Here is a 27,234-nt window from a genome sequence, read left to right on the forward strand (position 1 = left end):
CTTGTGGCACTCCACTGGTCACAGGACTCCAATCTGAAAAGCAACCCTCCACCACCACCCTCTGTCTTATAACTTTGAGCCAATTCTGTATCCAAATGGTTAATTCTCCATGTATTCCATGAGATCTAACCTTGCCAACCAGCCTCCCATGGGGAACCTTGTCGAACGCCTTACTGAATTCCATATAGATCACATCCGCCGCTCTGCCCTCATTAATCGTCTTTGTTACTTCTTCAAAAAACTCAAATCAAGTTTGTGAAACATGGTTTCCCTTACACAAAGCCATGTTGACTATCCCTAATCAGTCCTTGCCTTTCCAAATACATGTACATCATGTCCCTCAGGATTCCCTCCAACAATTTGCCGACAACTGACGTCATGCTCACCGGTCTATAGTTCCCTGGCTTGTCCTTACCACCCTTCTTAAACAGGGGCACCATGTTAGCCTACTTCCAGTCTTCCAGCACCTCACTTATGACTATCGATGATACAAATATCTCAGCAAGGGGCCCACCAATCACTTCCCTAGCTTCCCACAGCGTTCTAGGTTATACCTGATCAGGTCCTGCCGATTTATCCACTTTTATGCGTTTCAAGATATCCAGCACTTCCTCCTCTGTAATATGGACATTATTGAAGATGTCACCATCTATTTTCCTACATTCTATATCTTCCATGTCCTTTTCCACAGTAAATACTGATACAAAATACTCGTTTAGTATCTGACTCATCTCCTGTGGCTCCACACAAAGGCCACCTTGCTGATCTTTGAGGCATCCTACTCTCTCCCTATTTAACTTTTTGTCCTTAATGTATTTATAAAAGCCCTTTGGATTCTCCTTAACTCTATTTGCCAAAGCTTTCTCATGTCCCCTTTTTGCCATCCTGATTTCCCTTTTAAGTATACTCCTACTGCCTTTATACTCTTTTAAGGACCCATTCGATCTATCTTGTCTATACCTGATGTATGCTTCCTTCTTTTTCTTAACCAAATGCTCAATTTCTCTAGTCATCCAGCTTTCCCCACACTTACCAGCCTTTCCTTTCACCCTAACAGAAATATACTGTCTCTAGACTTTTGTTATCTCATTTCTGAAGACTTCCCATTTTCCAGCTGTCCCTTTACCTGCGAACATCTGCCCCCAATCAGCTTTTGAAAGTTCTTGCCTAATACCGTCAAAATTGGCCTTCCTCCAATTTAGAACTTCAACTTTTAGATCTGGTCTATCCTTTTCCATCACTGTTTTAAAACTAATAGAATTATGGTCGCTGGCCCCAAAGTGCTTCCTCACTGACACCTCAGTCACCTATCCTGCCTTATTTCCCAAGAGTAGGTCAAGCTCTAGTAGATACATCCACATATTGAATCAGAAAAGTTTCTTGTGGGATTGTTGAGGATTATCTATTATTATTGCTTCAACTTCTAGTTTGTGGTGTTATTCTGCTGGTCACACTGCAAGTAGGATTCTTGATCCCCATCTTTGGAACATCCTGAATGCTAATGGCTGTTTTCAAGTGTGGTGTCATGGGAAGCCACTTTTGAGTTGCAGTTTGTACCTGGGACCCCGGTTGCTTGCGTTATTCAGTAACATTCCTTGTAACTTTTTTTTTGTCCTGCATGGGTCTATTAAATGAATAGCTGAAGGAAAAGAAACTGCAGGTCTACAGTGAGCACCCAGATAAGTAGGACTAGTTGAGCTGCACTTGCCAATAGTCCTAGAAGGGCTGAGTCGCCTTCTGTGTTTCTTATACTATAATATACTGGTTTCACACATCAGTTCCAAGATTATTTCTTATTCATTTATATTCATTGTTGCCAAAAAGCTTACTTTACCCAGCAATAATCTTCCCTTTGGACAAAACTGAAACACAATAAAAAAAGCTGGCAAGACCTCTTAACAGCATACACATTTCTCTATCTGTGCAACTTCTGAGAGCAGAAGTCATGCAATGACAAAAGTTGACATGCATTCAGCAAGGGAATGGAGACAGTGAAATAAATTGTCAGAGATGGCTAGGTGAAGGATTGCAGGTTGGTGGTGAGATTGACTGCCAGACACTTGATGATTGGCTAGTCAGTCATGATCTATGTATTGGAGACCACTGTTCTTGATAAATCATGCCTTACCTTGACATTAGCATACTTTGAATTTTTCTTAGCTTTTTAGATGCAGTTGAAGAACACCACTGTTGTATTTCCATTTAACAACCAGTAGCCATATCTGAAGACTCTTGTTCCCTTCAAAATGTTTGCATTTGAAGCCTGGCAATAGGTTTGAACTTCAACCAGTCATTGCTATCATCTGGATTGATAGATTAGATGCTCACTGGTGGCCAGAAACTGGCCTATTTATTTTTGTGTCGAAGCAGTGGGCCAAATGGCCTAATTCTGCTCTTATATCTTATAGTCTTATGATCACAGACTTGTGTTTGCATCCAGGCCATGGCTCTTGAAAATACATCTGGAGAGAATTGGAAGAACCTATTAATGTGGATGTAATATTTATCATGATTACGCTTTAGTCTTACAGTGTACAAACAACGACAAATGGTCAGGTTGTTACAAGTGAAGTGCAACTGAAGTGTACCTACTGCAAAATTGGATTCAGTGCTAAGCCAGAGCTATTGGAATGGGAGGTAAGGTGGAAATAAATTTTAATGTAAGTGCTGTAACTAGCTGCAGATGGCTTTTGAGTAGTATTATGGGACAGTCACACTGATTCTCTTCAGAAATTCAAATATGATAAATGAAAGTGAGTTTATCTTTGAATGAGGAGAAATTTCATACTAAGTGGACACCAACTGGGAAGTTGGATTAGAGGGTGAAGTAAGGTTAGAGTTGGAAAATGGTAAAAACATATTTGGAGGGGGCAATACATAGAGTGTTTTTGATGGTTATATGGAAATGACAAGACAGAGATCTAGAAAATGAATTTATAAGGACAAAGGCTAACATGGTTAATCTTTAGATTTATGAAATTAACTCAGGCTACTTATGAAATACGTTTTGAAAACTACAACCTATTTTGAGTGTCCATCATGTATTCCCAAGCCCTCCACTTAGCTTGAAAATCATCTGTACCTTTTAAGGTAGTGAGAAAAATGGTTGGAGTGACATATAGAAAAAAAACCAAGAAAAGTCCCAAAACTTTTCAAACTGAAATCGTGGAACCTTATTAGGGAAGAACACCAAGTACTGCCAAATATGATTTAAACATGGGAAGTCAAAAGTGCTTTCATCATAGCACCTTAGTTATTTTAGTTAGTTTATTTTATGAAAAGAATGTAAATAAAATGTAATTTACATTTTTTTCAGAATCATGTATTTCAGTTCTGCAGTAAACTGTGCTGTGAGGATTACAAGAAACTCCACTGCATAGTGTCTTACTGTGAATATTGCCAGGAAGAGAAAACTGTACATGAAACTGTGAAGTTCTCAGGAGTAAAGAAAGCATTCTGTAGTGAAGGTAGGTTGTCTTGCAATGTATTTGGCCTAATGGGAGAAGTAATTTTGAACATTTTCCCCAAATTTCTGTTTGATTAGAATTAATTTTTAATCTTGTATATTTAATATCAGAAGATAGGGATGAGAGTTGACCATTCACCCGTTGGATCAGTTTATACAATATCAATAGCCTTTTTTGGAAAGAGTTTTCTGTAATTTATACATTTTATTGCAGTTGAGAAACTAAAGTGGAAGTGCATATTGCAGAATACTGCCAGGGCTGAAAAATCTTTAAGAAGTCTAAGTAAAGATTTTATCTGTTGGGTGGAAAAATAACTTTATCTCTCTATGTAACCTATGTATGTGGGATTTTAGCCATATTTATGTAACTTGCCTGTTTACATGGATGGAAAATTGCTTAAAAATAATCAATTCTGTTTTCAGGCTGTAAGCTTCTGTATAAGCAGGACTTCGCAAAGCGTTTGGGTCTGCGCTGTGTTACCTGCAGTTACTGTTCCCAGATGTGTAAGCGGGCAGCAGCTAAAGAAATTGATGGAAAAGCAAGAGATTTTTGTAGTGATGATTGTTGTAAAAAATTTATAGACTGGTATTTTAAGGTCAGTGAAGTTTATTTTCTTAACTAGATTTTTAAATTATTTTTCCTTATTTCAAATTTACTATTATAATCAAAATTGCCTTATAGATTGCAAACAGCCTACATTCTTAAATCTAGTCCTTAACTTGCATAACTGGCATATGATGTCAGTCCATTATTGGGGAATATTATTGATTAAAATTGATCAGAGTAATTTATCTGGAATGACTGTGGATAAACATTGTGGAGTAGATTAGATTAGATTAGATTACTTACAGTGTGGAAACAGGCCCTTTGGCCCAACAAGTCCACACCGCCCCACCGAAGCGCAACCCACCCATTCCCCTACATTTACCCCTTACCTAACATTACAGGCAATTTAGCATGGCCAATTCACCTGACCTGCACATCTTTGGACTGTGGGAGGAAACCGGAGCACCCGGAGGAAACCCACACAGACACGGGGAGAACGTGCAAACTCCACACAGTCAGTCGCCTGAGGCGGGAATTGAACCCGGGTCTCTAGTGCTGTTGGGCAGTAGTGCTAACCACTGTGCCACCATGCCGCCCATAGATTAGAGTAGATTAAGTGAAATGAACAGACCCAATGACCTTTCTAATGGTGATACAATCCACAAGAATATATTTTTCACAACAATAATGTTACAAAATAAGAAATGGGTAACTTTTTTATATGCTACATAAAAGCAAATTTTAACTAATCTATTTGCCACAGTGTCAATTCCATTTGTAATTATCTGTACCACAGCAAAATAAATTTAATGATGGATGATACATGTGTCATTTTCAAATGAATATACTTCAGCAGCTTTCTTTTCTATATTTCCTTGGAAGTGGCATTTTAATGTACAAGTAAATGCATTGTACCATAATAAGAATAGATGATAAATCAAAGGAAGCAATGTAATTTTTGTTTACTGATGACATCTACAAATGGTTTGGTATCGCTTAGTTGCTTTTACTATGAATTTATATTGTGTATTTCCTAATAAAGTTAATTTTCTTGACAACATTAATCTAATTCCTGAAAGGTGGCCTACTTTACATAAAATTAGGCAGCAATGTCATTATTTTAAATGTTAATTTCTTATATAAATATTGCTTTATGGAAAAATACAAAATAAATGTGAGACAAAGAACATTATTACTTGTACCAATTAGACAAACTATTTGATGTGCAGAATGATTGGAAGATTCAGTTAAATCTATTACTTAGATTAGAATTGCAGCTTGAAAACAATTGTAGCTATCTTTTAAGTAAATGCAGTATATTTCAGAATTTTCCTGAATTAATTAATATCTTTTTCTTTTTTAGGCTGCAAGATGTGACTGCTGTAAAGCTCAGAGAGAGTTGACTGAATCAGTTCAGTGGCGGGGAGAAATGAAGCATTTTTGTAATCAGCAATGTCTCCTGCAGTTCTATTGTCAGCAAAATGAACCCAACATGTCTACACAAAAAGGTCCTGAAAATCTGAATATGGGTAAGTTCTTTCTTGAAAGAACATGGAATTTAGAGATATTTACTCATATTTGCAGTTGAATACTCCTGCAAAAGATTACAGTGCAAAGTTGAGGTTAGCAATTTAGATGTCAGCAGTCCACATTTACGATCTTCTAGAATGCAGGGGTACAGTCATTTGACAGAGTTAGTAGGAAAGGTCACTCAATTGCAATGTAATCAGTAATGTTACACCCAAGAGCATGCATAGTAGAAACCATAAGTGTCAAACATTTTTCCAAAAAATATATGATTAAAAGCGGGCAAATGAACAAAAATGAAAAAAATTGAAAGAAATTATATACTGATACGTTTAAAATAAAGTGTCAAGCAAAGTATTTTTGGAGGTGAGCATGCACATTTGGCAATTATCTTCAGATCATTGGTATCAGCAAATACTTCTAATGTATTCTTGGTCATATGACAAAGCATAATGTCTGTCCTTGGATAAATATTTTGATCCAATCATATTTACAACAGATACTAAAAACACATTTTACAACAACCTTTTTGAAGTGAAAAGACGAATTTTGTTTTTTGGACTGTGCACTTAAAAATGGGAAAAGATACTGCTTTAAACCAAGACACTGGAAAATGTTTCAACGTTTAAAAGTAAGTTAGTTGGGGATCCAAGATGGCAGCAATCTAGAAGGATCTCTTTGTTGAGCTTTGCACTACAACACAGGCGAGGCAGAGCTGTTGCCTGCCCCAGTCAAGTAATTTCTACATAAGAATACTGGGAAATAACCATAGAACTTTAAAATCTTACTTCCCTTCATTCCTGTCACGAGGAAATGCCGAAGAAAGAAAGGAGCTCACCCGAGACCGGGACTGCAGCCCAACCTACCGACACGGCAGATCCAATTACTTACCGGCCTTGGTCGCAGACCTCACAAAGTCTCGCGAGGTGCTAGGAAAGCAGATAGAGAAAAGGCTGGCCCTAATATCTGCTATGCTTCAGAAGCATGAGCAGCATCTAGGTAACTTCAGAAAAAGGTCAGACCATGTCGAAGGCAGAGTCACAGTGGCGGAGGCTGAGAGTGACTCTTCTAAGTGTAGGATCAAAGCCCTGGAAAAGCAAATCTGTGGTTTACTTGATCAGGTTGATGATCTTGAGAACAGGGGCAGAAAGAAGAATCTTCATATCATCAGTCTGCCGGAGGGGACAGAAGGCGAGCAGCCAGTGGAATTCTTCGAGAAGCGGCTGCCAGGATTCCTTAGCTTGGAGAACTGAAATGGGAAAAATGAAGATTGAAGGAGGTCACCAGGTCATGGCACAGAGGCCAGGTCTGGACCAATGCCCTCACCTTATCCTGGTACGGTTCAACAATTATAGATTTTGGATTAGTGGTGCTGGAAGAGCACAGCAGTTCAGACAGCATCCGAGGAGCAGCAAAATCGACGTTTCGGGCAAAAGCTCTTCATCAACAATTATAAAGACAAACAAAGAGTCTTGGAAGCTTCCAGAACACAGGGAAAGGATCCAAGGGCTTTGGTTCACAAGGGCTCCGGTTCACAAGGGCTCCAGGATCATGTTTCTTCAGGACTTCTCTGCGGCAGAGATCTGGAAAAGGAAATCCTATGATGGCATCAAGAAAAAATTGAGAGAGCTCGGGATCCAGCACTCTCTAAGGTACCCAGCAGTGCTTTGGATTGCCTTTAATGGATCTGTACACTTATTTGATTGCCCAAGAAAGCAAAAAACTTTGTGGACACGCTAACTTAGACTGGATGATTTAATTGATATCGATAATAGCGTTGTTCAGGTTAGTTCTTCTTAAAGGAAGTCTGGTTGGGGTTTCCTTTTTTTGTTGGTAATAATCTGTGTTAAATTACACTCGGGAATGGACAGAGTATTCACTTATAGCTTCTACGTTAAGCTATAGCAAGGGATGGCTGGGGTATTTACTTTTAACCCCTTTGTTCACATTGCTATTCTTTTTTCTCTTCTCTTTTTCTACCTGTGTTTGTGGTGCAGCCCTAGCCAGGAGGAGTTAAGAAGGTGGTTGACATGGCTAGATGCCTATCTACGGCAGTTTAAATCTGGTATTGAACTACCCCGATTGCCATATTGGCAATGGGGCGGAAAACAGGGTCTTGGTGTGTAGGTACCCCTTCTGAATGGGAATAAATTCCCCTATTCAGTGCCATTGACATTTCATGTGCCATTTTGTTTTTTTGTTTTGTTGTACATAGTTTTTGAAAGTTTTGTAGGTTTGTTAGTTCTAGCTGTTTTAGTTTGTGTAGTGTTTACAGTCTGTGGATTTACTTTCAGTGAGGCTCAGCAATTTGTAATTTGAGTTTTTCCACTCTGGAGTCTAAATGTTGCTACAGAATGTTATGGTTAATGACGTGCTTAAAGGGTGTACCTGGAACATTATGGCGAGACACTTGTCAATTAAGAGGAAAAAGGTACTCTGCAGTCTTAAAAAGGTAAGGGTGGATATTGCCTTATTGCAAGAGACACATCTGGATGATAGGGAACATTTGAAATTGTAGCAGAGTGGGTATGATCGAGTTTATTTCTCATCTTTTAATATGAGGAGTAGGGGAGTGGCCATACTTGTTAAGTGGAATCTCCCATTTATGTTACTAGAGTGTGTTAAAGAAACATACAGGAGGTTCTTAATCCTAAAGTCTTGATAAATGGAGAAGGATGCGGTATTTTAAATGTTTATTGTCCCCTGGCTCACCACCTCAAATTCCTGGTAGATGCATTCTCTAAATGATTGGTCTTGCATCTCAGCATATTATCATGGGGGGAATTTTAATTGTCTTATGGATTCCACGGTAGAAGATTGCCCAAAGACCTTCCGATACCCTCTTTACAATCTAAGCAGTTAGGGGACTTATGTGTTGAACTAGGGTTGTTGGACGTCTGGAGATGTCTCCACCCTACAGGCAGGGATGTAATGTTTTTCTCTAATCCGCACAGGTATCACACCAGGACTGATCTCTTGTTGACCCCCACAGCACACTTGGACTCAGTCGCATCATGAGCAATTGGCAATATTACTATCTCTGATCACACTCCAGTGTACTTATTGGTCAAGAGTAAGGACACTATGGTAGGTTTGGACACTGGCAAATGGATCCCTGGATCGTTAAGGATAGTAAGTTTGTTGAGTCTTTCTCCAGTGAATTCAGGGCTTTCCTAGACTAATTCAGGCTCGGCCAGTAATCCATCCATTCTCTGGGAAACTGCTAAAGCTTATGCTAGGGGGTTAACTATTTCCTACTCTGCCAGTAGGAAGCGGCAGAAGAGTGAGTAGCAAGAGTGTCTGCTTGAAACACGGCTGAAGGTTAACTTTGACGGTTAAGCTACAGAGGATCACAGCACTTCGGTCCACACTGAACTCCATACTCACATATAGCTACTTTTGCAAAACAAAGGTTGTTTAAGCATGGTGATAAATCGGGCAAGAACTTAGCGTATCTTGACAGAAAAAAGAGCGCCCCTTAAGCCATCGCCTCAATCATGGAAGGTGCTGGAAGCCTAACCTGTGAGTCTAAAAGGATTAACACGACATATCAGAGATTTTACTCTGAATTATATCAGTCTGAAAGTTGTGAGAATAGGGAGGATAAGATGGAGTTTTTTTTTCAAGAATCTGGAAGCCTAACCTGTGATTCTAAAAGGATTACATGATATGTCAGAGATTTTACTCCGAATTATATCAGTCTGGAAGTTATGAGGATGGGCAGGATAAGATGGAGTTTTTTTCAAGAATCTGGATCTCCCGGGTGTAACCCCTGAACAATAGTCTTTCTTTAATGTCCCATTATCAGTGCAAGAGGTGCAGCAGGGTATGAAGCAGCTTCAGAGTGGAAAGGTGCCTGGTCGTGACGGTCTTCCCAGTGAATTTTATAAAGAATTTCTAAGCATATTGTCAGAACAGATGCTCAGCATGTTCAATGATTCATATAGTCGTGACCGTCTCCCGCCATCCTTAAGAGGTCAATATATTTATTAATCTTAAAAAAGGAAGGCCCCAGAAGGCTGTGCTTCCTATAGGTCCATTTCACTTTTGAACTTTGATTTCAAAATTAAATCTAAGACTCTTACACTAAGGCCAGAAACTGTGTTGCCTTCCATTATTAAAGAGGACCAGACGGGCTTTATAAGGGCTGCAGATCATCTAATAATGTCAGGAGGTTACTCAATGTGATCTAAGCATGTCAACAACTATCTGTAGAGGGATTAGTGATCTCTAGATGCAGAGAAAGCATTTGATAGGGTTGAGTGGCCGTGTCACTTTTATACTTTTGAGCGGCTTGCGAGAAGCCTTTATCAGATGGGTAAAGGTTTTTTATAGTGACCCTCTTGCTGCAGTTCTCACCAATGGTGTGCAGTCAAGCAATTTTATTATCCTCGGGTAGTCGACGGGGCTGTCCCCTATCGCAATTTGTGTTTGTGTTCTGCTGTCAGTTAAAAATCACCTTTTTGCATCAAACAGCAGCAGGGAAGACACTCCCCTGCAGCACCTACCCCACCAGAGACTGCAGCAGCAGCAGCCTCTCCTGAACCTGACAGACTCACAGGAATTGGCTGTGGCGATGGAGAGACTTACCTTGAAAGTTGGGGCTGCAATTGAGGAGATCCGTGGGAAGATTCGTGCCCAGGTCCAACCTATCGCATCCATGCTGCAGAAGCATGAGCAGGAGATCCATGGCCTCGGGGAGCGGCTGGAGGAGGTGGAGGGTTGAACTAAGGCCTTGGAAGCTGCAAAGGAGTCCTCATCCAGTCGGATCCAGGAGCTGGAGCGAGAGGTGCAGGCCTTGCAAGATCATATCGACGACCTCGAAAATAGAGATCGGAGGATAAATCTCCGAATTGTCGGGCTCCCTGAAGGTGAGCAGCCAGTCAGTTTCTTTGAAAACTGGCTGCCGAAGTTTTTGAGCCTTCACATCGAGTCCAGCAGGCTGCAGATTGAAAGGGCTTATTGGGTTACAGTGCGCAGGTCAGGGCTGGTGCAGCGCCCCTGCCCGGTCCTAGTGCACTTCCACTCATATAAGGACAAGCAAAAAGTGATAGAAGCTTCTAGATTACTGGGAAATGATCCTCAGGGCACTGCTGTACAAGGGGTCAAAAATCATGTTTTTCCAGGATTTCTCTGCAGCTTTAATTCAAAAGAGGAAGTCCTTCCATAAGACCATAAGACATAGGAGTGGAAGTAAGGCCATTCAGCCCATCGAGTCCACTCCGCCATTCTATCATGGCTGATGCGCATTTCAGCTCCACTTACCAGCGTTCTCCCCGTAGCCCTTAATTCCTCTAGACAACAAGAATCTATCAATCTCGGCCTTGAAGACATTTAGCGTCCCGGCTTCCACTGCACTCCGTGGCAATGAATTCCACAGGCCCACCACTCTCTGGCTGAAGAAATGTCTCCGCATTTCTGTTCTGAAATGACCCCCTCTAATTCTAAGGCTGTGTCCACGGGTCCTAGTCTCCTCGTCTAACGGAAACAATTTCCTAGCATCCACCTTTTCCAAGCCATGTATTATTTTGTACATCTCTATTAAGTCTCCCCTTAATCTTCTAAACTCCAACGAATACAATCCCAGTATCCTCAGCTGTTCCTCATATGTTAGACCTGTCATTCCAGGGATCATCCGTGTGAATCTCCGCTGGACACGTTCCAGTGCCAGTATGTCCTTCCTGAGGTGTGGGGACCAAAACTGGACACAGTACTCCAAATGGGGCCTAACCAGAGCTTTATAAAGTCTTAGTAGTACATCTCTGCTTTTATATTCCAACCCTCTTGAGATAAGAGACAACATTGCATTCGCTTTCTTAATCACGGACTCAACCTGCATGTTTACCTTTAGATTACTTTCGATGAAGTTTAAAAGAGGCTGAGGAACCTGGGCATCCAGTACTCCATGAGATACACCGCAGTGCTCCATTCAGCCACGAGCACTCAGTTTATACATTTGACTCAGTGGATAAAACTAAATACTTTGTAGACACTTTAAAATAGACGGATTGGCCTGAAGAGTATGGTTAATGTTTGTTCTGTTTTCCTGCTTTCCCCATGTTTTCCCTTTTTTTTATTCCTTTCTTTCTCCCTAATAATTTCTTTTTTTGGAAAGGGGGCAAAAGCCTTGGCATAAATTGTTCTTTTTTTTAATAACTGGATTTTCTCATGGGAAATTTTGTGAATGTCCGTTGTTGTCTCCCCCTTTTGTTTTCATTTGTTCTGTTTCTCTTTTAGTCAGAAGTAAGGGTGACATGAAGCCAGGGATGGGTGGAGTGCTTATCCTGACTTGGTCTTTTTCCTGTTGATTTAAGGATCACCTCCTTGTTTTATTTCTGGCCTAAGGCTGAGGCACAGTCCGTGTTTGAAGGAGCTGTGAAGGAGGTGATGGGTAGGGTGAGTGCCCCTTATGGGCAGGGGGAAGAGTCTTCTATTCAAGGTTTTATAGTTGGTTTTCTTTGTAGTTTTTTGGTAGTAATAGTTGTTTATAATTATGATAGAGTAGTTTTTGTATATATAGTTCTTCGACTCTATGAGTCTTTATTTACTTGTGCTCGGTGCTTTGTAAGCAGGGTTCTCTTTCCGAGGGGTTCAAGGGTCTCTGAAAGGGGATATGGCTAAGTGTCTTATTAAATGGTGCACCTGGAATATTAAGGGAAATCATTTGCCTGTTAAAATGAAAAAAGTGCTTTCTAGCTTTAAGAAGGAAAGGGTGATATCACTTTGTTGCAGGAAATCCATCTTGATGATGGGGAACACCTGAAATTACAACAGGGAGGTTATGACCAGGCATTCTTTTCATCCTTTACTCTAAAAGTACTTATTCAGAAGAATCTTCTGTTCGCATTATTGGAGCAGGTGAAAGATGAGCAGGGACGATTTGTGATACTTAAAGCCCTGATACGTGAGGAGGAAAATGGCATTTTAAATGTCTACTGTCCTCCGGCGCATCCCCTCAAATTTTTGATTAGTGCTTTGTCTAAGTTGAGTGCTTTTGAAACACGGCACATTATTATAGGGGGGGATTTTAATTGTCTTTTGGATCCAACAGTGGACAGGTTGCCTTGTGGGCCCCCAACTATTTCTTCGCAGGCCAAGCAGGTGGTTGACTTATGCGAGGAGTTGGGGCTGGTGGATAATTGGAGATGTCTTTACCCTACCGGCGGGGACTTCACCTTTTTTTTCCAAACCTACATAAATGTCACACGAGGATTGACCTCTTGCTGGCTCCCTCAGCCCTTCTGGATTTGATTATGTTTGTAAAATTGGGAATATAGCTATCTCCGATCATGCAGTGGTATATTTGGAGGTTAAGGCCAAGAGTGAGAGGCTAGGTTTGCAGCACTGGCGTTTGGACCCTTTTCTCCTTAAGGATTCCAAATTTGTGGAGTACATTTTGCAGGAGTTTCAGGAATTCTTGACTATCAACTCAGGCACGGCTAGTAATCCATCTATGCTATGGGAGACTGCTAAGGCCTTTGCCAGGGATTAGCTATTTCCTATTCGACTAGCCGGAAACGACAGAAGGAGGAACGGCGGCGTGTACTTGAGATGCGGTTGAAAGCCGCCGTGGCGGCACATTTTGCGCGGCCTTTGGTGACTAAGCTACAGCAGATCACGGCCCTCCGGGCTGCCTTGAATTCAATACTAACACAAAACACAAAGAAAGAACTGGCTTTTGTTAGACAAAGGCTGTTCGAATATGGGGATAGGCCAGGGAAGTATTTAGCATACCTGACTAGGAAAATGCGTGCTCCCCAATCCAGTACTGCAATCAGAAACAGCGCCGGGGTCCTTACATATGATGCTAAAAAGATTAATGAGGGTTTTCGAAGCTTTTACTCTGAATTGTATTGGTGTAAAGGTTACGAGAACAGGAGGGCTAAAATGGAGACTTTTTTAAGAACCTGGACCTCCCGGGGTAACCTTGGAACAGGCCTCTCTCCTTAATGCCCCCTTGACAGTTCAGGAAATATAGGAGGCAGCTAGGCAACTTCAGAGTGGGAAAGTGCCTGGCCCTGATGGTCTCCCGGGTGAGTTTTATAAGGAGTTTACAGGGATTCTGTCAGAGCCAATGTTGGAGATGTACAACTACTCCTATATGCATGAATGCCTATCACTATCTTTGAGAGAAGCTAGTATTTCCTTAATTCTTAAGAAGGGGAAGTTTCCTGAGGATTGTGCCTCGTACAGGCCTATCTGCCTATTAAATTCAAATTTCAAGATTCTGTCCCAAGATCCTGGCGCTGAGATTGGAAAAGGTGTTGCCCCATATTGTTAAAGAGAACCAGACAGGCTTTATAAAGGGCCACAGGTCCTCTAATAATATTAGAAGGTTACTGAATATGGTCCAAGTTTGTCAGCAACGATCGATTCAGGGGTTGGTGATTTCCTTAGATGCAGAGAAAGCATTTGACCAGATGGAATGGCTGTATCTTTTTTATGTCTTAGAACAGTTTGGGTTGGGTAGGGTCTTTGCTAGGTGGGTGGAGGTTTTATATCGCCAAGGCTGCCCCCTCTAAGCGTTGTTGTTTATGTTGGTGATAGAGCCGCTGGCAGAGGCCATTCGTCAGAACGTCCACATAACTGCCCTGGAAGTGGGATCGAGGGCACACAAGATTACACTGTATGCGGATGATGTCCTTCTGTTTTTATCGAACCCGATGACCTCCGCACCCCATTTGATACAATGTATCAATTCATTTGGGGCTATTTCAGGATATAAGATTAACTTTGCAAAATTGGAGGCAATGCCTTTGGGGAACCTTAAGGATGTACCAGAAGTTGAAGGTGGCCCTAAGTTCCCTTTTAAGTGGTCACAGGCAGGGTTCCGATACCTAGGCATTTTTATTACCCCCAATTTTGATCTGTTATTTCGGATTAACTTTACTCACTTGCTCAACAATATTAGGTGAGATCTCCAGAGATGGGAGGCTCTTCCAATTTCATGGCTGAGCCGAATATCTCTCATTAAGCTGGATGTTCTTCCTCGTTTGCTTTATCCCATGCGTATGCTCCCTATAATGTTTCCCAGGTCAACACTACGGAAGCTTATGGGATGGTGTAGTTCCTTTGTCTGGCATCGTGGGCGGCCCCTCATCAAACTTACTAAATTGCAGTTGCCTCAAGGAGGGGGAGGAGTTGATTTCCCAGACATCAGGAGGTATCAATTGAGTTTCCTGCTGTCCTTTGTCTGTGATTGGATAGGTAACGATCCAAACTCAATATGGCTGGATATTGAGACCTCCCAGGCAAAGTGCCCTCTTATTAACCTGTTGTTCATGGATAAGATGAGGACAGTTATGGACCACTGCCGGAACTCCATTGTCATTAGTACAGTCAAGACATGGACGATGATGCATCAGAGTGAGGGTTGTTTATTCAAGACTTTGCCACTTACACCTATTGTTGGCATTCCAGGGTTCCGACCAGGGATGATGGACTCCGGGTTCAAACCATGAGCAGCGAGAGGAGTTTTTAGTTTGAGAGACTTGTTTGAGGGGGAGGTTATGATGTCTTTTGAGAAACTCAGCCGCAAATACGGGTTGCCCAGCAGAGATCTTTTCTGTTTTTTTCATGTTAGGGATTTCATCCAGAAGAAGACTACACTTCTCACAAGCCCTATAAGCCCGATACAGAGAGGTTGTTGCTACGCTCCACAAGCACCCTTTCGGTTAATGCCCTCTATCACCTGCAGGGCCTGGCAGGATATTAATCAGTTATGTGAGGCCTGGGAGCAAGAGCTAGAAGTGGAGATCTCTTCTGAAACATGGGAGAACATATGGGCGAATACTCGAAAGATCTCAATCTATAATTGGACATGCGCTATGCAGTTAAAAGTTCTGCACAGGGCTCATCTGGCACCAGACCGTCTGGCGAAGTTTAATAAAGGGGCATCTTTAATATCCCCCAAATGTAAAATAAGTGTAGGTACTCTTGCCCATTGCTTCTGGACTTGCCATAGGCTCTGTGTTTATTGGAGTGCTGTGGCGGGAGAGATAGGGAGGGTTTTGAGGACTGAAGTCAAAGTAGACCCGATATTTCTCCTCTTAGGTCTACCAAATTTACCATCTTTAGACGGGCATGGGAAGAAACTATTTAATATTCTTGCATACTGTGCACGGAAGAATATTCTGATGAATTGGGTGTCTGAGAACCCACTTGCCTTGTTGGGATGGCATAAATTAATTATGGAGCACATTCCCTTGGACATTTTTACAAACATGGTGCACCACACAACAGACCGTTCTTATAAGACTTGGCAGCCCTACTTGAGTTATTTAGATATAGATTTGTCAGTTATCTTAACTAGGGCATTTGTTTAACCAGAATGGTTAGGTTTGTCAGCCCTGGGTCCTGAAGGGGGTCTCCTGAGTTAATACGGGTATATATACTATGCTCCCGTTCCTTTGAGAGCTCTGTGCCAAGCATAGCTGTTCTGTATTTTGTGTTTATTTTGTTTTTTTATCTATAGTTATTTACTTATTTATTGGTATTGCTCTGCACAGTGTTCGGGTTTGTTTTGTATTATAGGGTAGGTTAGTAGTTAGCAGACAGTAGTTGCATTGTAATTTGTTTTTTTTCTTTTTATTATACTGATATTTGTTATTGATTGTATTTTTCAATAATTTCATAAGTTAAAAAAATTTGCAAGTATATTTACAAAAAAAATCACCTTTTTGCAATAAGCTGTTTTCTTGCCAAGTACAGTGATTTCATGCATTTTTGTTTTAAATCTGGGTTCATCAGTCATAAGTTAGGGACTTTGGATAGTCTGATTAAATCTTTTCACATTTGTGACATCTCGAGGGATAGTGTGGCTTGATTTCCAGCACCTATCCCATTCTGCCATGACAGAAGGCGAACACAATTGCCTAACTCTATAGATAGAAAATGATCAACAGTATTTGCTTATGTCATTGCTGACTAATGTTACTCAATGCAGCTCAAATAAAAGCTTGTTGAACAGTGAAACAAAACTTGTAGGATCGTGCAACACAAGGAGGTCATCCAGCCCATCACACGAGTTCTGAAGAAGGGTCACTGGACCTGAAACGTTAACTCTGATTTCTCTCCATAGATGCTGTCAGACTTGCTGAGTTTTTTCAGCAATATATGTTTTTGTTTCTGATCTCCATCATCTGCAGTTCTTTTGGGTTTTTTTTTATACTTGTGTTGAAAAGATGTGTCTAATTAGGTTTTCCTGTATCTGTTTGTTCCCTTGCAATGTTTTTCTTCTAATTGTAAATGCAGAATTTTCTTTTGAACATTAGTAAATCTTTGTTCACCATCCTTTAAGGTAGTAAATGTCAAAAAACTTGATGTTTTTCTTAAATCTCCACATTCTTCCATTGTCAGATAACTTAACTTAAATTTACATAATCTGGTTGCCCTTAAAACCCCTCAGAACCTTGAGTACCTCACTTTTTCCTGATATAACAAGTGGTATGCTACGTGGATCAATGCCAGGAGCTCAACTTTTTACAATATGGATATGCTAGTGCATGATTTGCAAAGGTTCGTATTGTGACAATGCTGTCACATTAACAAGGTTATTTTGTACTTTTTGCCAAGAGCTGTGTTTATGGGATGTTACTGAATTGGAACAGTTAATTTGTAGTCGTTACTGTATCGGGTCAGTTAAGGTTTCCCATAGTTAAGTCATTCCAAATTCTTCTTTCTTCTGTTTGTACTTCAACTGTAGTGTTTAAATAAATTGTGTTACTTAAGCCAAGTGGTTTGACCAGTTGCATCACATCTGGAACACCCACTCCACATCTGTGCTTAAAATTATGAAAAATTAGCGACTAGGCTACCTTCTGAAAATATTTTGAGAGGGGCTGGCCTGGTCCATAACGGATTGGTGGCTCGTCTGGCATTGATCCTATAATTCCACTTTGGGTTTAGTGTTGTTAGACTCAGGGGTGGCGAGTGGTAGGTGTTAGTGTCTTTTTTTCCAAGTATTGAATTCAGTTGGTTGAAACAATGCTTTGAGTAGGAATGGCTCTTTTAGTCACTAAGAGTTTTCCCAGGGTGGAAGAAGTGACTGTAGGGGCGTTACAAAAGGTGAGCAAGGCAAAGCCGTTGGAATTGGCAGAGAAGCTGGAGTTGAGGTTGCCTTCATCTGTGAGAAAAGGAGAGGTAATTACAGCAATAGCTCAACATTTAAATTTGCTGTAAATTCCCTCTGAATCTTTGGAAATTGCTAGAATTCAATTGCAGGTGAAGCAGAATGAACATTGAAAGGAACTGAAACAGTTTGATTTATGGTTAAAAGCAGAAGAAATGGAGAAAGAGACTTCGAACCTCAGAAGTTGGCTGAAAAGGATGGAGGTGTTAGCAGAAGGTAGGCTTGGTGAGGAGGATAGTGATGATGAGCAAATCCACTGTAGACAAAGGCCTGCTGGGGATCTGATTAAATACATCCAAGCATTACCTAAATTTGATGTGAAGGATGTAGAAGCCTTTTTCATTTATTTGAGAAAGAATATTTTGGAGGAGCTCAAAAGTTCACTTCCTGAGGTAGTGAGAACTGATGTGGAACCAGCCGAGAGTTAAATTTGCAAGATTACCAGCCGAAATGGCTGATATTTATGAGTTGGTTCAAAATCAAAGTTTGGCTTCTGACATCAGTTTCAATCCATGAGAGATATAAATTGGGGAAAAGAGAAATTCTCAGGTGCTAAGGGAAAAGTAGATCTCATTGAAGATAATAAAGACAGCTTACCACAGGGTAAAAAGGACACCCATGCAGGGAAAGAGAAATTATAAACCTCACCGTGTTTTGACTGCAATAAAGTAGGCCACATAAAGTCACAGTGTTGGGGGTTTAGCAAAAGCACTGGGAAGACGGATGTAGGAAAACAGGATAAGCCAGTGAATTTTGATAAAGTGGTAACGGAAAGCACAGTAGAGGCTAAAATGATGCCCGGGAATATACAACCTAGTCAGAGACTGGTTGAGAAGGAAGTGCCAGATCTTCTTAAATGATTTACTTGCAAAGGTAAGATCTATCTACTCACATAGGTCAGGAGCAGCAGATAAAGAAGTTATCGTATTAAAAGATACGGGATCATGTCAATCTTTGATGTTGAGAGATGAGGCGATATGTGACTCAGAAGAACTATTGCCAGAAAAAGTGCTAGTATGTGGAATCCATGATGAGAGAAGCGTTCCATTATGTAGAGTGTGATTGGAATGTCCAATGAAAAGTGGAGAAGAGGTGGTAGGAGTACTGGAGAAACTCTCAGCTCCAAGAATAAAATTTGTCCTTGGTAACGATATAGCTGAATCACAGGTAGGAGTGCTGCCTACTGTGGTTGAAAAGTCACTGGAGAATCAAGCAACTGAGGTATTATAGGAAGTATATCCTGGGATTTTTCCTGACTGTGTGATAACAAGGTCACAAAGCCATCAGTTGAAACAGGAGTAGAGATCAAAGAATTCAGATAAGGAAGTTGAAGTAGAATTGTCAGAGACCATGTTTGATCGAATGGTTGAGCCAAAGCAAGAACAGGTGAAGGACAGTGTGAATATTTTTAGCTCAAGAGAAAATAATTAAGTTACAACAGAAAGCTGAAAATCTGAAGCAATTGTATTAAAAAAAACATGCACAGAAGAATCTGAATGTATTCCGGAATGTTATTTTCTTAAAAATGATGTCTTAATGAGGAAATGGAGACCATTACATATTCAGGCGGATGCGAAATGGGCAGAGGTTCATCAGGTTGTATTACCAGTGGGTCATAGAAGGAGGTGTTGTGAGTAGCACATGAATTACCAGTAGGAGGTCATTTAGGGTAAAGAAAAACTCAAGCTAAAATACAAAAAACATTTTTACTGGCCTGGACTGCATCAGAATGTAGTTGAATTTTGCCAGACATGTCATAACATGTCAGGTAATTGGAAAACCTCAGGCGGTAATAAAACCAGCACCTTTAATACCCTTTTCTGTGTTTGAGAAACTTTTCACATGGGTCTTAATTGATTGCATAGGTCTCCTCCCTAAAACAGAAAGTGGGAATCAGTATTTGTCAACAATAATGGATGTGTCCATTAGATTTCTAGAGGCCATTCCATTACACAATATTACAGCTAAAAGGATTGTAAAAGAGTTACTCAATTTGTTTTACTTGATATGGACTATCCACAGCGATACTACAAATTAAGGGTCAAATTTTACATCAAAATTATTCAAGGAAGTTATGGATAGCTTAGGAATAAAACAATTCAAATCCTCTGCATTACACCCAGGATCATAAGGAGCATTAGAAAGGTGGCATCAGACTTAAAGACCATGTTAAGGACTTATAGTCAGACTATCCAGATAATTTCGATAAAGGATTCCATTTGCATGTTTTGTCATTTAGGAATGCACCAAATGAATCAACCAAATTCAGTCCATTTGAATTAGTTTTTGGGCATGAATGGAGATAAAGTATTTGTGTTATTTCCAGTGATAGATGAACCTTTAAAAGCAATGATTTGGAGGTGCCGATGTTGGACTGGGATGTACAAAGTTAAAAATCACACAACACCAGATGATGAAGGAGCAGCACTCCGAAAGCTAGTACTTCCAAATAAACATGTTGGACTATAACCTGATGTTGTGCGATTTTTAATTTTAAAAACAAGGTTTAGTGGATCTTATCAAATCAAAAGGAAATTGAGTGAGATGAGCTATTTGATAAGAACTCCAAATGGAAATAAATCTCACAGCGTGTGTCATGTGAATATGCTCAAAATGTATTTTGATAGGGAAAGAAGGCAAAAGGAGAATGTGTTCCTGGTCACAACACAAAGTGAAGAATCAAGTTCAGAGGATTTTGAATTGGACATTCTTCAAATTAAATTGCATAACAAGGAAGATCTCAAAAATTGGGATAAACTATTATTACTAGAGTTATTACTATCACATGGCGAGATATGTGGGAATAAGCTAGGAAATGCTAATCTAATTATGCATGATGTAGATACAGGAAATGCTGTTCCACTGAAGCAACGTCCTTATAGACTTAACCCTCTAACGTTGGCAAGGATTCAAGACGAGATTGAATGCATGTTCCAAGATAACATAATTGAAGTGAGTTGCAGCGACTGGAGCTCATCCATAGTAATCATGCCAAAATCAGATGGTACCTAATGGTTATTTATAAACTATTGGAAAGTCAATGCGGTTACAAGGTCCAATTCATATCCTATTCCATGTTTGGAAGATTGTATTGAGAAGGTGTGACCAGAAACCTGTATTTCTAAGTTGGCCGTACTCAAAGGATACTGACAGATACCTTTATTCGAAAGAGCGAAGACAATTTTGGCTATCGTAACACCAAATGGACTGTATCAATTTAAAGTCATGCCATTTGGTATGAAAAATGAGCCAGCCACATTTCAAAGACTAACCAATGAAGTTATCTCTGGATTACCCAATTGTGTGGTATACATCAACGACCTAGTTATTTTTAGACACACATGGAAGGAACATTTGCAGCACTTATCTGCATTATTCAATTGACTTGAGAGGCAGGCTTGGTGATAAACCTGGCTAAGAGTGAGTTCAACAAAGTCCAAGTCACATTCCTAGGCCATGTTACCAGGCATGGACAGATGGGCCCACAGAATGTGAAAACAAAGATTATGGGGGAGTTTCCCATACTGTCAATGAAGTGAGTCGAAAAGTGTGGCGCAGGTAAAGCACTGGTTTGACTAGTTGCATCACACCTGGAATTTCTGATGAAGGGCTTATGCTCCTCGAATGCTGCCTAGCTTGCTGTGCTTTTCCAGCACCACACTTTTCGATTCTGACTCTCCAGCATCTGCAGTCCTCATTTTCTCCATTGACAAAAAGAACAGTATTACGATTCCTGGGATTGAGTGGGTTTTATTGGAAATTTGTGCCAAGTTTTAGCAGTGTGTCTGCTTTACTCACTGGCTTAATGAAGACATGCACAAAATTTCAGTGGATGGAGAAATGTCAGCAGCTGTGTTAACCATTGCCTCAGTATTAGTCACACCTAATTAAGCAAAACCATTCAAGGTGGCTATCAATGCAAGTGATGTGGTTGTTGGTGCTGCACTCTTACAAGAAGACGAAAAGAAGATAGAAAGACCTATCAAGTCTCCAGGAAATTGAATAGTCATCAACAGAAATATTCCACAATTGAGAAGGAGATCTTGAGCTTGGTGTTGGCATTACAATATTTCCACATTTATATTGCCAGTAATGTGTCTGAGACAATTATATATTCTGATCATAATCCATTAATGTTTTTGGAGAAATCTAAGGACAAAAGTTCCAGGCTGTTTAGATGGAGCTTATTACTGCAACTATTCAATTTGAATATTATCCAAGTAGCACAACAAGAAAACATAATCGCCGACACATTGTCGAGACTTGGATGAAGAAGACTGGAGGCATTCAATAGCAGGAGTAAATGGACTGAAATAGAATTTAGTAATGAATGTGTGCATGCTTAGAGTCAATGTAATATCCATGTGTTGTAGTGTACTAACAGAGTAGGACCAAGGAGTTTAAAATGAGGCTATCTTTGTGTATTGATGGTTTATTTTAAGAGCGGAGCTGTGACGATGTTGTCACTTTAAAAAGCTTATATTGTCCTTAGTTTTTTTTGAAGAGAGGTCGTAAAGGCAGAGGTGCCGAAGAGTGTACTTGAACAATGGAAGTGGAGTGGCCAGTTCTCTAGTTTAGGTTTTTTCTAGTTTGTTTAGCTGTAGCAGTTACAAGATGTGTGATTCCAGGAGAATTGCAAGCTTCCATAAAGAGTTCCTCTGACTTTCTTCTGAGATCTCTCTCTTGCTGCTGCTTCCTCCTGCCTGTAAGAATCTGTGTTTGAATTTATCTATCTCTAATCTCAAGATTCATGTTCCTCTCCTCAGTGAACACTGATGCAAAGTAATCATTCAGAATCTCATCCATTCTCTCAGGTTCAACACACAGCCTTCCTTCATTATCCTTTAGTGAACCAATTCTTTCTCTAGTTACCCGTTTGCTTCTTATATAAGAATGAAATGCTTTGGGATTCTACTTAATTCTGCTTGCTAAAGCTATTTCATGACCCCTTTTAGCCCGCTTGATTCATCATTTAAGACTTGTCCTACTCTTCCGATATTCCTCCAGGGCCTGTTCTGTTCTTAGATGCCTAGACCTTATGTACGTTTCCCTTTTCCTCTTGGCTAGTCGTACAATTTCTCCTGTCATCCATGGTTCACGAATCTTGCCCTTCCTATTCTTTGCCTTCAATGGGACATGCCTATCCTGCACTACCTTTAACCTATCTTTGAAAGCCTCCCACATATCAAATGTGGACTTCCTTTCAAATAGCTATGTCCAATCCACATTTCCAAGCTCTTGCCTAATTTTGATATAATTGGCCTTGGCCCAGTTTAGTACTCTTCCCTTAGGATCACTCTCATCTTTATCCACGAGTATTCTAAAACTTACAGAATTGTGGTCACTGTTCCCAAAGAGATCCCCCACTGCAACTTCTACCACTTGTCCTGGCTCGTTCCCCAGTACCAGGTCCAATATGGCCCCTTCCCTCGTCGGACTATTGACATACTGCTCTAGAAAACTCTCGTGGGCACTCCTTACAAATTCTACCTCATCCAGATCTCTGATGCTAAGTGCATCCCAGTCAATGTTGGAAAATTAAAATCTCCCATCACCACTACCCTATTGCCTCTACATTTTTCCATAATCTGTTTACCTATTTGTTCTTCTACCTCACGCTCACTGTTGGGAGGCCTGTAATACAGCCCCAACAATGTAACTGCACCCTTCTTATTTCTCAGCTCCACCCATAATGCCTCACTACCCACGACTTCCATAGTGTCCTCCTTTAGCATAGCCGTGATGTCATCCTGACCAGCAATGCAACTCCACCCCACCTTTTACTTCCCTCCCTGTCCTGTCTGAAGCATCTATATCCGCTAATCATCATGCCCTTCCTTCAACAAAGTCTCTGTGATTGCCATAACATCATACTCCCAGGCACCAATCCAAGCCCTAAGTTCATCTGCCTTACACACCTTGCATTAAAGTAGACGCATTTCAGGCCACCAGTTCTTTTGCACTTGTCCGCTCTCTGTTTACTCTTCCCTTTATTAATGCTATCTTCAAGATTCTTACAGTCTCCAGTCTCCACTTTGCTGCCTACTTGTTGTCTCTTCTGGTTCCCAGTCCCCTGGCACATTAGTTTAAAACCTCCCCAACAGCAGTAGCAAAAACTCCCCCAAGGACATTGGTTCTGGTCTGGTTCAGATATAGACCGCCCATTTTGTAATAGTCCCACCTTCCCCAGAACTGGTCCCAATGTCCAACAAATCTGTACTCCTCCCTCCTACACCATTCCTCAAGCCACATGTTCATCCTGCCTATTTTTTCATTTCTGCACTGGCTAGCACTTGGCATTGGTAGTAATCCCGAGATCACTACCTTTGAGGTCCTCCTCTTTAACTTCTCTCCTAGTTCCCTGAATTCTTCTTTCAGGACCTCATCTCGTTTTCTACTTATATGCAACAAGACAACTGGCTGTTCACCCTCCCCTTTTAGAATGCTCTGTAGCCAATTGGTGACATCCCTGACCCGAGCACCTGGGAGGCAACATACCATCCGGGAGTCCCGTTTTCGGCCACAGAACTGCCTATCTACTCCCCTCACAACAGAATCCCCTATGACTATGGCCCTACGAGTTTTTTCCTGCCCTTCTGAACAGCAGTGCCTGCCACGGTGCTATGATCTTGACAACTGCTACCCTCTCCTGGTGAGCCATCTCCCCCAATGGTATCCAAAACGGTATACCTGTTTTGCAGAGAGATGACCTCAGGGGACACCTGCACTGCCTTCCTACTCTTTTTCTGTCTTTTGGTCACCCATTCACTGTCTCCCTCAGCATGCCTAACCTGCAGTGTGACCAGTTCACTAAACGTGCTATCCACAACCTCCTCAGCATCGTGGCTGCTCCACAGTGAGTCCATCCGCAACTCCAGAGCAGTCATGCGGTCAAGGAAGAGCTGCAGCTGGACACACTTCTTGCAAGAGTAAGAGTCAGGAACATCAGACACGTTCCTAAGTTCCCACATCAAGCAAGAGGCACATGCCACGGGTCTGAGGTCCCCTGCCATTGTAAGCTTAACTTTATATGAACTAAGTAAAATCAAACAATGCACTTAAATATATGAAAAAGAACGATAACATAGAAATAAAAGCCTTGCCTTACAGAGTCTTTTTCTTCCGGTTAGAAGAGGGGGGGGGGGGGCGGGAGATACTACACATGTAGTATCTCGGGTTTAGCCACTGCCCAAGTATAGATCTGGCAGGATCTGTGCAGAGAAAAACAGAATTGAAGTTTCAAATCCAGTACAGAGTCATAGAGCTCAACAGCACAGAAAAAGGCCCAAAAACCAAGAGTCTGACTCTTCTTCCCAACTGGAAAGGGTTGAAATTAAAAATATATATATTTTTGACAGGCAGTGATGATGTAGAGGCCAATGCAACGTACAAATGTGTTGTTAAAAGTGGTGAAGAAGAAAAATAGATGTCAAATGGGTATCAACTAAAATGTGAAAGCGAGAGAATGGATTTTCTCTACTGAGAGCAAAGTAAATAACAACTGAAACATGATTATGATGTTGGGGGCGGAAGAGCGAAAATGTAAGGAAAATGTAGAACAGACATCATACAGTCAAGCTCTGAAGTTGTAGAATTTGATATTGAGCCCTAGAGGCTGTAAAATGCCTAAGAAGAAAGGTGTTCCTGAGGCTTGTGTTGTGCTTCTTTGGTACATGTAGCAGGCTCAGGACAGAAGTGTTAGCTTGAGAACAAGGTGGTTTATTTAAATGGCAAGCAATTGAAGGTGGAGTCATTCCTATGACAGAATGGAGATGTTGCACAAAGCAGTCTGCATTTGGTATCGCCAATGTAAAGGCATCAACATTGAGTTTATATAAAACCAATAGACGCAGGTTACTGTGTTTGGCAGTATAGAGTCATAGAGACGTACACCATGGGAATAGACCCTTCGGTCCAACTCACCCATGCCGACCAAATATCCCAACCCAATCTCATCCCACCTGCCAGCACCCGGCCCATATCCCTCCAACCCCGTCCAATTCATATTCCCATCCAAATGCCTTTTAAATGTTGCAATTGTACTAGCCTCCACCACTTCCTCTGGCAATTCATTCCATACATGTACCACCCTCTGCGTGAAAAAGTTGCCCCTCTTTTATATCTTTCCCCTCTCACCCTAAACCTATGCCCTCTAGTTCTGGACTCCCCCATCCCCGGGAAAAGACTTTGTCTATTTATCCTATCCATGCACCTCTGTAAACCTCTGTAAGGTCATCCCTCAGCCTCCGATGCTGCAGGTAAAACAGCTCTAGCCTATTCAACCTCTCCCTGTAGCTCAAATCCTCCAACCCTGGCAACATTCTTGTAAATCTTTTCTGAATCTTTCAAGTTGCACAACATCTTTCAGATAGAAAGCAGACCAGAATTGCATGCAATAATCCAACAGTGGTATAACCAATGTCCTTTTTGATGCAACATGACCTCCCAACTCCTGTACTCAATACTCTAACCAATAAAAGAAAGCATACCAAACGCCTTCTTCTATCCTATCTGCCTGCGACTCCACTTTCAAGGAGCTATGAACCTGCACTCCAACGTCTTTTTATTCAGCAACACTCCCAAGGACCTTATCATTAAGTGTGTAAGTCCTGCTAAGATTTGCTTTGCCAAAATGCAGCACCTCGCATTTTCAAAAGATAACTGAAGCCGATATTGCCGATATAACCCTTTCAAAAATATCTTTTGGTGGTGCCATGCATTGCCACTAAGGGGCAATAGAGGGTCACGTAAAAATTCAGACATTTGGAGGTGCAGAACATTTAATGGTAACTTAAGGGCTTAATTCCATCTTTGAATGCCTCCCAGGCTGATTTTGAACTCGTTCTCTCTCCCTCTCTCTCTCGCATCCTAGTTCAGGGACTTCTAGTGTCAGAATTCTCTTAAGGTTAAAATGCAGGTTCATTTGGCAGCTAGGAAGGCAAATGCAATATTGGCATTCATTTCAAGACAGCTAAAAACACAAAAGCAGAGAGGTACCGCTGATAATTTATAAGATTCTGGTCAGACCGCATTTGGAATATTGTGAGTCATTTTGGGCCCTATTTCTAAGGAAATATGTGCTGACGTTGAAGGAGATCCAGAGGAGGTGTGAAAAAATATCATGGTGAGGAAGGGCTTGTCATATGAGGAAAGGTTAAGGATTCCATATATATACTGGATAGAGTTGAGAAGGATGGAGGAACAGATTGAAATGTACAGAATACTGAAAGGCTAGAGTGGCATGAAGAAGATGTTTCCGCAAGTAGGAGAGGCTGTGACCTGAGGGCATAGCCTTACAGTGAAGGGATGACCCTTTAGAATCAAGATGAGAAATGTCTTTAGTCAGAGGGTGGTGCATCTGTGGAGCTCATTCCCACAGAGGGCTATGAAGGCCAAGTTAGTGAGTGTCCTGAGGACAGAGATAGATAGGTTCTTGATTAGTAAGGGGATCAAGAGTAATGGGGAGAAGGCAGGAGAATATGGTTGAGAAACATATCAACCGTGATAGAATGACAGAACAGACTTGATAGTCTAATTCTGTTCCTATATCTTAAGATTTTATGA

The 27,234-nt window shown here is 41.0% G+C and overlaps 1 protein-coding gene across 1 annotated transcript in view; it reads left to right on the forward strand.

Moving 5' to 3' along the window:
* zmym2 (zinc finger, MYM-type 2) overlaps window positions 1–27,234 on the forward strand; it is a 95,876-nt gene that overhangs the window by 19,548 nt on the left and 49,094 nt on the right. Inside the window, exons 6-12 of the mRNA XM_043692702.1 lie at window positions 1,428–1,459; window positions 2,524–2,637; window positions 3,317–3,467; window positions 3,890–4,062; window positions 5,377–5,542; window positions 9,349–9,516; window positions 10,265–10,411. Of these exons, the coding sequence (XP_043548637.1) occupies window positions 1,428–1,459; window positions 2,524–2,637; window positions 3,317–3,467; window positions 3,890–4,062; window positions 5,377–5,542; window positions 9,349–9,516; window positions 10,265–10,411 (951 nt within the window). The remainder of the gene's footprint in view (window positions 1–1,427; window positions 1,460–2,523; window positions 2,638–3,316; window positions 3,468–3,889; window positions 4,063–5,376; window positions 5,543–9,348; window positions 9,517–10,264; window positions 10,412–27,234) is intronic.

The sequence above is a fragment of the Chiloscyllium plagiosum genome, chromosome 6, assembly GCF_004010195.1.
Source record: "Chiloscyllium plagiosum isolate BGI_BamShark_2017 chromosome 6, ASM401019v2, whole genome shotgun sequence".
NCBI classification, from domain to species: Eukaryota; Metazoa; Chordata; class Chondrichthyes; order Orectolobiformes; family Hemiscylliidae; genus Chiloscyllium; species Chiloscyllium plagiosum.